We start from the raw sequence: 10748 nt of genomic DNA on the forward strand, positions 1-10748 counted from the left end.
TAAGCTTAAAGTATCACAAAACAATTCATTTAAAACAAAAACTCATAATACAAAACTGAAGTGTTAAAACGAATGACAATGTCAGGAAATAAATAAATAAATGTGGCAACTTGACATTTTTTACTGCAGAGCTATCACCTGAATCCCCAGCGGGAAATTTAAATTCCAGTTATTCAGCTCGGCGCCGAATATTCCATAGTTGGCAACAATGGATTTAAAAATCGCGCTTTCGATTACGTAACTAAAAGTTTAATTGATATCAAATATATATATTTGTATTAATGTTATGTTTATGGGGTCGAAATATACCATCCCTAAAAATATTTGCACTTATTTTCTACCCACCAAAGTTTATGTAATAAAAATGATGTTTCAATATACGCGGTTTCGATTAAAGCGGTGTTTTTAAGAAACGTAACGTCCGCGTAAAACGAGGGCTCCTGGATTTGAAAAATTGTCTTAAACTACCTAGATACATATTTTTCAAAAAACTGCACAAGAACAACGCTCAATTTTAAGGCCTTCAAACATGTTTTTAAGGTGTCACCTTTTCGAATTAACAGTTTTTCGGATGATATCAGATACGCTATTAATAGCATTTTTATTGGATAATTTTGTTAATGTCTATTGGATATGTGAACTGTTTTATTGGGCATTAAAGACAATTTTATTACACTTTGATTGCACCGACCTCAGGCATAAAATTAAGTTGTTCGAGGTCAATGTATGTAGATAAATATTTAATTTAGAAAATAACGTCTTTCTTAGTATTCCCTATGGAGTGTAGAGGTGAGGAGAAACAACTCCGTGCATTAAAAAATGGTCAAAAAAAGGGAAGAATTAGGATGGCGCTGCTGTAGCAAAAACCTAAAATTTAAGACATGCGCCGAACATTTTTAGAACAGCTGATTCAAAAGACATAAATATTTGACGTGAATCATATACGTGAAGCCGCGGGTTTCAAAAAAATACAAATTTATTTTCATGTCACATGAAATAAATTACAGATTTTTAGTTAGCAGCAATAGACTAGGCTCTTTTTTTATTGCTCTCATAAGTTATTTCGCAAATGTCATTCAAGACGACGAAAACATTATTCTGATCGTTTTAGCTTAAAATTAATGTTAATTATAATTAAGAAAAAAAATATTTAAAGTAATAATTGGTGATGGGTTTAAAATAAATATAATGCAGCTTTAAAATAACTTCATACCTACATTTATTTAGTATAAAAGTAAGTCAACATGTGGTTTTATTATCGATTATTCAGAAGCAATAGACTGAGCCTCTTTTTTATTTTTTCTCATAAGTTACTTCGTAAATCTCATTCAAGATGAAAAAAAGCTTTAGTTTAAAATTAATGTTAATTATAATTGGGAAAATTTATTTAAAGTTTAATTGATGATATGGGATTTAAATAAATATAATGCAGGTCAAAAATAACGTAACACATTTTATTTAGTATAAAAATTAAGCCAATATAATGTAATTTTATACTGTACAAGTATTTATTTACGTTTTGCCATCGTAGTTGCCATTCATTCAGAATAGTGGATTTTAAATGTTCGATAGTCGGATGGCTTAACTACCTTAATATCAACTACTTCTAGACAAGAATCGTGTGCAGTATTATCTTCTTTTTCACTCCCAGCTATTCCAACATGGCTTGCATGGCTTGGGACGTGGAATAATATAATTTTATAGCCCTTCCAGATCCTCATGTCTTCCTTGTAGTTCACCCAATAGAATCGTTCTCGCAGCTTCCTCCCAAGTTGGTAGTTGCTATTCATTCAGAATAGTGGATTTTAAATATATTTGGTAGTCGGATGGTTTAACTATCGTAACAATAACTACTTTTAATAATTCTTTTTCTCAATTCTTTGCACTATAATTTGCATCCCACGTATTGTAATATTTTCCTTTGAATTTCGTTTCCTATTGTCCCATGGCTTGAGACGTAATGTTATAGCCCTTCCAGATCCTCATGTATATCCCTTTTCCTTGTAGTCAGTGGCGTGTCGTATAGGGGGCCAGGGGGGGCGAACGCCCCCTCCGCCCCTATGAGCTTAGCGCCTCTAGCGCCTTTTGAGGAAAAAATAGAAAAACTAAATTTAACGCAAAAAGAAACGGTGCCCTACCGTGCCCTTAACTCTTCAAGATAAAAAATGACGTATATATTTCTCACATTTTATTTTTGTTTTTTTAATGTTTACTTATATTTAATAATTTAAATCTCTAATGAAGTAGGCGTATACGTACGAAAGTTTTCATATGGGTAGGAAACTACGCTAACGCTAGACCATTGTCTATAAATAAAAATACAATGGCTAGACATAACGTTGCGCCGGTGCCGCCAAAGAAGAAGACGAAAGCAGTCGCGATGGAAATATATTCGAGGAATCACCGACCGAAATATAATCGATTATAATGAAGTTCTGAATAAAATTAATATATTGTCCAATCACTTGCAAAAGGTTAATATTAACTTATGTAACAGCTGCTCATATGATTACTGCGGTAACTAAAGATCTCAAATCATTAAGAAGTGAAAGATATTTTGAAAATTTTAAAAAACAGGCTACTATTTTGGCAAATAAATGCAATACGTCAACATCATTTTCCACAAAAAGACAAAGAAGAATAAAAAAAAATCATGATGAAATACAGAATGATTACCTACATCAAAATTCTGAAGATAATTTCAAGATATCAGTGCTTTATGGTACTTTAGACATTTTAACTGGTACTCTAGAGAATCGATTTGAAGACTTCCTTAATATATGCCAAAAAAAAATAATTGTTTATTGGATATGGACATCAATGATGACAATTTAAAATGTCTTATACTGTACCAAGCGGATGTTAAACCTTTTTAGTTGACGAATATAAACATTTTTGCAGTCTATTAGAAGAAATTAATGCTGATGACAACAAACTTGCACCTGACTGACCTGACGAATATTTATCATTTTTAATTTCCAATGACCTAGAGTCTTCATATCCATCTTTATGTGCATTACTGAGGATTTTTTACACTATAGCCGATAGCCACCAACAATGCTGGTGCAGAACGATCTTTCAGTAGGTTAGGAAGAATTAATAATTACCAGAGGTGCACCAGCACACAAGATAGAACCAATTATTTATCACTTCTTAGTATTGAAGCAGACACAGCCCAGGATCTAAATATAGACGAAATAATTGATTCTTATATTCTTATATTTTAAATCGGTTAAAACAAGACGCTTGCATCTTTGAAATAACTGTTTTGTATACTAACTTTTTTAATAAACACATTTATAATTAAAAAAAAATAAAAGTTTTTATGTAGTCTTTTAAAAAAGAAGTTTGTAATTTATTTGATCCTTTATTGATCATTGTGCCCCTTAAGGTCTTCGCCCCCTCCGCCCTTTTATCCACGACACGCTACTGCTTGTAGTCCACCCAATAGAACCTTTCTCTTAGCTTCCTCTTAAGTTGGTAGTTTCCATTCATTAAGAATAGTGGATTTTAAACATGTTTCGTACTCGGATGGTTTAACTACTGTAACATCATAAATAAATTGTATACCAACACATAATGGCCAAACTTCAACAGACTTTAATATTCATAAACCTCATCAGAAGAAAATATTTTTTGATCCAAAGTTTTTTTTTCGTTATTAGAATAAATTACCTGGAATTTGTTAATTCATTACAACATTGAATAAAAGATGCAAAGTGTTTATACATACTATAATAGATAAATCTTCATTTAAAATTATGTGATAGATCTGCTTGCTTGTAGGATCTAGACTGATAAACTCAATTTCTTTTATTGATATAACCAATAAAGTAGTAATGCTGAAATTTTGTTTTTGATTTGTGCAATAAGGTCCATTATTTCCATTATTTGATGCTGTTATTGCTCTACAAAATGTTGATCTCTATCAAGGGATGTTTATGTGTATAATATTACTATTTATGTGTATAATAATACTGTATGATCGAAAAAACACGGCGTGCAGTTGGCTTGGAAATGAACATCTCGATGACATTCTCCATATCATTTTACATATAAAATGACAGCAATCTTCATTTCATAGGCATCGCTGACGCTGTTTTTTATTCAATCAAATTGTACTTACGTATATAATATTCATTTAATGGTTCCTGTTTTAGTTGCTGGTGTTCATATTTTGGTTTTTTATTCTGTTGTTGCTCTACAAAATGTTAATATTTATGTGTATAACATTACTCTTTCTTTGTATAATAATACTTATGTGTATAATATTCATTTAATGGTGCCCTTCTTGCTTGTTGCTGTTGTTGCAACTCAGAATTTAAATTAACCTGAGGCAGTAGGTAGAGCTTCATCCTCCAACATTTTCCTATGTAAATACTGCAAGTGGACAGTATTTCTGATGACAATTTTATCATAAACTTTAACATCTTGTTCTTTAAAACGAAACTGCCATACCTTATCTGTAGATTTCAAAGCAATATCTAAATGCTTTTGACCATCGCTGTAATCTAATTCTTGTTTGAAAATCAATACCTAATATTATCCTGATGATTTTGATTTTTGACAGATTATTAAAATACAGCACTTACAGTTAACTATATTTCTTGAAAGTACCTACAACTTTATTTATTTCCTACTTTTATTTGTTTAAAAAAATGCCAACAATTTGTGCAATTGTGCATGTCTGTCAAACTTAAATCATTAAAAATAAATTTTATTCAGGTTGTAACTTTATAGAAAGGATTGTAAAAGTATACTTTGTAACATGTATGTCAATAATCTTACGAAAAATGTTTACTACACTTTTGATTGACTCTAATTTTTACATATAATAGAAATAATACAATACTGAATTATATTATGTATTTTACAGGCTTTGCCTTTGCTCTTTATTTTTCCATCAGCTATTCAATCAACTTCGTACCGCACACACTTTAACCATTGTTAAATAATAAATAAAGCACAAAATATTGATAAACAATAATTATTTTATATTCTAAAAAATAAAAAAACTTTTTTTGGGTAATGTTTGGTTATATTTATTTTTATTCTCTTATCTATGGTTACTTTTCATTTTTTAGAATTATGCGTTTTTAGCGCCACTGTGGTCATTTGGCGAACCCTTATTCTTCCCATTTTGTGACCACTTTTTCAATAAAAGTCCCATAAGAGTTATTTCTCCTTACCTCTACACTCCATAGTATTCCCAAAATTTACTGGAGTAAGAAATTTACAGAATGGTTTAAAACACACATTTAAAACGTATTTTCAAGAGCTACATAAAAAATCTATGAAAACTTATTAGAAAGTGTCTAATACCGTATGATCGAAAAAAAAAACGGTGTCAGCGATGGCTATGAATAATATAATAAATAATGGCTAATAATATATTTTTTATTTATTTATTAATATATCTGAAACTATCAAAAAGTACTTAATAATATTTTAGGATTATGTAAAGTGATCAACAAGGAAGCCAAAAATGCAATAATATACAGAGTGTTCCATTTAAAAAATGTCATCTCGATTCTCGATCCACTACTTTTTTGATCCACTCTGTAGAAGTTAAAATATTTTCCTGAAATACATCCTAATACACACTTTAGGTCTGCACATAAACAAAATTGCTAAGTTTTTTTATTATAGAAGCTAGAGATGCCCGCCGCACTATTGCCGGATCTCGTATAAACCTCTAATCTAATATGGAATTAATAAAACCGCGTGTAAGTGAACCACATAAATAAGTCAGTAAACTGGTGTCAAAAATGCAAACGCGTGTAATCGACCGCGTATAAATATGTCACGTAAAACGATCGGCTTCTGTGTATTATATGTATACAGGGTGGCCCGAATTGTAGTTGGGAAACCTCGGCAACATATTGTACAGATAAAAATAAGTAAAAAAGTTCTTATAAATATATGTCCTAAAATGCTTCCTTTCGGAGGTACAGGGTGTAGAAGTTTCATTTATATGTCGGTTTTTTCCAAATAATTTCTGAAGCATAATTAATATTTGGAAAAAAATTTGTTTGGTTTCGTCTGTCTGTAGTTGTCTGAATGTTGAGTACCTAGATGCCTAGTTATTTGACTGAAATTATTAATTCGGAACTTTTTATTTTTTAAAATAAATCTTAAATTTTTCTAGAAAAAAATAAGATTTATTAAAAAAAAACAGTTTCTATTAAATATCTGGCAAAAAAAATTTCAAGTTTATTATTTCAGTCCAAACTATTGACATGTTTAATTTATGTCAATGATGACATGTATTGACTATTTTGATTCCAACTATTTTGAAAAGTATTACTCGTAGCGATATTTACCAAGAGATATTTTAAGCGCAAAATACGGCGGAAATGTTTCACTCAGTAGTGTAATACAGGTACGGACGAAAAGTTATTACTCTTCAAAACAGTTAAAACACATGTAGGCACCCCTACAAATAGGAATCATATTGACTGAATTAAAAAATCAAATTTCTCATGTCAAAAAAAACTTCCGGACACCAATTTTCATCCAAATGTTGACGTTTTTCAAAAATTATTTGAAAAAATCGAAATAAAAATGAAACTTCTACACCCTGTATCTCCGAAACTAAGCATTTTAGGACATTTATACGAACTTTTTTACTTATTTTCATCTGCACAATATGTTGCCGAAGTTTCCCGATTACATTATTTGGACCACCCTGTATATTGCAGTGGCGGATCTAGGCGTGGGCAAGGTGGGCACCTGCCCACGACGCTAGGCGCCAAAATGTGTCCGAAATCAATAGATACAAACTCTAATCACGCACGGCATGCACACATAAGGTATGTTAGTAGTTTCTGCAAACATCATACCTACAAGTAAAATTTCGGCACAGGGGCGGCAAAATATAAGTATATCCGAAACCAGTAGTAAAAAATCTATCTATAGCAAACATCATAATGGGGGGGGGATGTCTACACATTTTTTGAAATGTGGGGGCGCCAAATTTTGTCATTGCCCACGACGTATTTTACCCTAGATCCGCCACTGGTATATTGTGATACAAAAACTCGTCTTTTTATGTTATTTTTTTTAAATATACTGGGTGCCGGCTCAAAAGTGGCTCATTCTTATAACTTTTTTATTTTTTTAGATAAAAAATGAGATTTGGTATGTTAGTATATGACATAAATTAGGATTGATTGACGTATTCAATTGTTTTCGGTCACTTTCTGTTTTACCGGAAATGACTACAACTTTTGATTTTTAAATGACACCCTCGGTATTTTTTTACTCTATTCGATAGAAAATAACACTCTGAATAGAATGACATATATGTCAACTTTTGACATTTTCGCATATGGTTTATTTGAAATTATAACTTGCGGTTCGTAACGAAAATTTGTCTCGAAATACCAAGTGTGTGGTGTCAAATTATTCGTAAAAAATTGCTCCACCCTCTTTCCATTTGAAAAAATTGCGATATGATTGATTTGAGCATATTCTAACTGATGGCCAGGACGAGACACTAAAAACATTAGACGATCCAATCTATTTTTCAAAGGCTCCTTGACTGAGAATTAGTGTTTTTAACATAGTCATGGCACTCTAGATTGAAATTTAAAATAGATTTTAACCAAAAATGTCAAAAGTTGACATATGAAATATCATTCTATTCAGAATGTAATTTTCTATCGAATAAAGTAAAAAAATACCGAGGGTGATGCGCCATTTACAAATCAAAAATTGTAGTAGTTTCCGGTGAAACAGGAAGTGATCAAATACAATTGAATACGTCAATCAATCCTGATTTATGACATATACTAACGTACCAAGTCTCGTTATTTTATCTGAAAAAATAAAAAAGTTATAGGGGGTGAGCCACTTTTGAGAGGCACCCGGTATATTTCTATGTAGATAACATTAACAAAGACACTAAATTTATTACTTTTTAGTGGAGAATCCGAAACACAGCGACTTTATCAAACTAAGAACCATGATCATCTCGACTCACATGCAAGACTTGAAAGATGTTACGGAAGACGTTCATTACGAAAATTTTAGAGCGCAGTGCATTTCGCAAATATCGCAGCACGCCAGGGAGAGGGGGTAAGAGCTGCTAGATCGTTATTGTCGCTAGCATGAACACCATTAAAAATGTTAATATAGCCTTTCGTTTTCAAGGAAGCTGAAAAGGGACTCCACGCCGTACGATTCCGACATATCGGAGACAGATAGGTTGTTATTGCAGAAGGACGAAGAAGTGAGTTAAATTTAATATTAACCTTTAACCGCTAAATGTGTGGCAATATGGAGTATACACATGAGCTTCTGTGACTGAAAAGCCTGATACGTGATGTTATCTCTCTTCCGCACTCCGGACATTCAAAAATCTCATTGCTTTGTTGCCTCTTTACTTTTTGGTTGTTGCTGTTAACTGAGTTTACAATTCTTCTACATTGTGTTATATTGTGTGCTGCTTCTTCTCACGATTCTGCGTATTTATCACCTTTAAGTTTTCGTGGAGAATATCCTTGTACCTTTTGAGTTGTCCACCTAGTTTCCTTTTACCGTCTACAAGCTCACCGTGAAGCAAAGATTTTGGTAGGCGGTTTTCTTGCATTCTGCATACGTGACCAGCTCATTTTAAGCGGGATTTTGTAATCATGACTTCAATAACGCTCTCGCAGCTAGCTTTTTCAAGGACTGATACGTTTGAGACATGGTGGAACCATTTGATTCTTAAGAGTTGTCTAAGGTTTCTTTGTTGCAACTTGTTTAATGTGTTTATGTGTCAGCGGTACGGCACCCAGGTTTCGCTTCCATATAACATGGTGGGGATTATTATTGCTCGGCACACTGCAAGTTTCGTCTTCGTGCTCAAGTCATGATTGTAGAAACCCTGTCTTTTAATTTCCAGAATTCTCTTGACGCGCTGCTAATCCTGTGCTGAATTTCAGAGTCGAGATTAGCCTTTTCCGAGATCAAACTGCCGATGTAATTGAATTCCGCTACATATTCTAATAGTTCTTCTCCGATTTTTATAGCATTGTTGTGATCTTCCAGGGGAGTGCACATGATTTTAGTTTTATTGATGTTCAAGTTAAGCCCCAAAGTCTCGTATATCTAGGTATATGTGTTCAACATTTCTTGTAATTGCTGTAACGTGGTGACCATCAAACTGGTGCTCAGAGATCACTACATCACATCTCAGAGTTAACAAGCTTGGCAAAATTTTGTAGTTCGGCGATCTCGACTTTACATTACAAGCAATTGTTGCCAGCGCACTGTTATTCTTACACCTCTGTTTACTGGAAGTAACTTTTATTCTTAATCTAAGGAAGTAACAATGTATTGGCGCGAACTGTTATTTCTATAATGGGTGAGTCTTAAATAAGTGCAAATAATTTCAGGGCTGGTAGATCTCGATAAAAGAAACATATTTTCTCTTCACTGTTTCTCAAATAACTCCAAAATCACCAAGGTTTACTTTCAAAATAAAAAAAAATGATTTTTTGGTTAAATTTTGAGAGCCACTGTATCTTTTCTGGGTTTTCTTTCTTGTAAATTTAATCTACCATTTATATTGATAGGTCATATGTTGATAGGTGCTATATGTCTTGTAACTTAATTTTTTTTATAAATGCCCAATTTTTAGGATTTTTGGAAATATACTATCCCTAAAAATATTTGCACTTATTTAAGACTTACCCTGTATAACATTTCTAAAATAATAATAAATAGGTAACTCCCTGTCTCTAAATGTAACAAGTGAAAATACGTATACGTTTATGAAAACATGTAAAAATACAATTAACAATTATTTTAGTGCTGTTGTTCAGAAATAACAGTTCGCAATCTTTGTACCTACTAAAAGATAACAGGTATGAAAATAATTTTATTGCGTTGTAGTTGTCATTTCTAAAAAATATTGGGTAAAAACTACAAAAATAGTGCGTTGATAATAGAACCGCTTGCGATGTGGTATAGGGATCGTCGAATCAATAGATTTTTGCCAGCCTTGTTTTTACTTTCAAAAATATCAGATATATGAAAATAACAATGTTCTGGCTCGATGGCTGGAAATTTAAAGTCGGTATTATCGCTGCAAAGAATTTTACCAGTCTTTTAAGTAAGCGAATCACTATTTTCCTTAATTTAGAAGGCCAAAATAACAGTCACCAGTTGTTTTTGTCGAGTTGCGACTATTGTAGCACAGATTGTAGACTGTGGAAATACTGATTTTACCTTTTTACTGCTTCTTGCTATTTATTGATATTGTTAGAGCATTATAGTAAAATAATAGGCCTTAAAGATCACTTATAATTTCTGAAATGTTTAACTGTTATATTTAAATAACAGGAACAGTTACAATGTTATTTAGAAATAACAGTTTTGGTATTTAACCACATTTGGTAAATAGACAAAAGAACCCAAAACGACACAAGAAATTATGTCAAAAATGTGACTAAGTTTTTTTAAGATTTATAATTACTAAGCAATAATAACATAGTAAATTTAAACCAATGATTTTCAATATGAATATATTTTTATTTGTTTTATTTAGATTCGTCGAATGCAAGAAATGCTTAACCAAATGCAAGAGAAACTCAAAGAAAATGCTCACGATACAAGGAAGCATGAAAGTGTTATTGATGTGTAGAAAATATTGTATATTGAGTGAATCAGTGTCTAGAACCAAAGAAAGAATCATAATAATATAGTTATTTCCTTTTATATATTTATAATTATTTATTGATGTAATTAGTTGTTAATAA

The 10748-nt window shown here is 31.8% G+C and overlaps 1 protein-coding gene and 1 long non-coding RNA gene across 8 annotated transcripts in view; one reads left to right on the forward strand and one right to left on the reverse strand.

Moving 5' to 3' along the window:
- The window catches only part of LOC115888435 (septin-2), a 61141-nt gene extending 50423 nt beyond the window's left edge, over positions 1-10718 (forward strand). Inside the window, exons 6-8 of one of the 3 annotated variants that reach the window (XM_030908190.1) lie at positions 7926-8079; positions 8140-8233; positions 10538-10716. In XM_030908190.1, the coding sequence (XP_030764050.1) occupies positions 7926-8079; positions 8140-8233; positions 10538-10633 (344 nt within the window). In that variant the 3' untranslated portion in view covers positions 10634-10716. Of the gene's footprint in view, positions 1-7925; positions 8080-8139; positions 8234-10537 lie in introns of all 3 variants that reach the window. The other 2 variants (XM_030908182.1, XM_030908186.1) reach the window with 2 other exon arrangements.
- On the reverse strand, positions 3433-5344 carry LOC115888451. 5 transcript variants are annotated; one of them, XR_004051269.1, is made up of 4 exons: positions 4258-4624; positions 4127-4201; positions 3734-3908; positions 3433-3675 (listed from the first exon to the last, which is right to left on the reverse strand). It is a non-coding gene; the product is annotated as an uncharacterized LOC115888451 (long non-coding RNA). The 5 variants fall into 5 exon arrangements; XR_004051266.1 differs by having other exon boundaries at positions 3734-4201; positions 4258-4629; XR_004051267.1 differs by having other exon boundaries at positions 3734-3925; positions 4127-4626.
- Positions 10719-10748: the final 30 nt, after the last annotated feature.

The sequence above is a fragment of the Sitophilus oryzae genome, unplaced genomic scaffold (assembly GCF_002938485.1).
Source record: "Sitophilus oryzae breed Bouriz unplaced genomic scaffold, Soryzae_2.0 scaffold_1167_pilon_pilon, whole genome shotgun sequence".
Lineage (NCBI taxonomy): Eukaryota > Metazoa > Arthropoda > Insecta > Coleoptera > Curculionidae > Sitophilus > Sitophilus oryzae.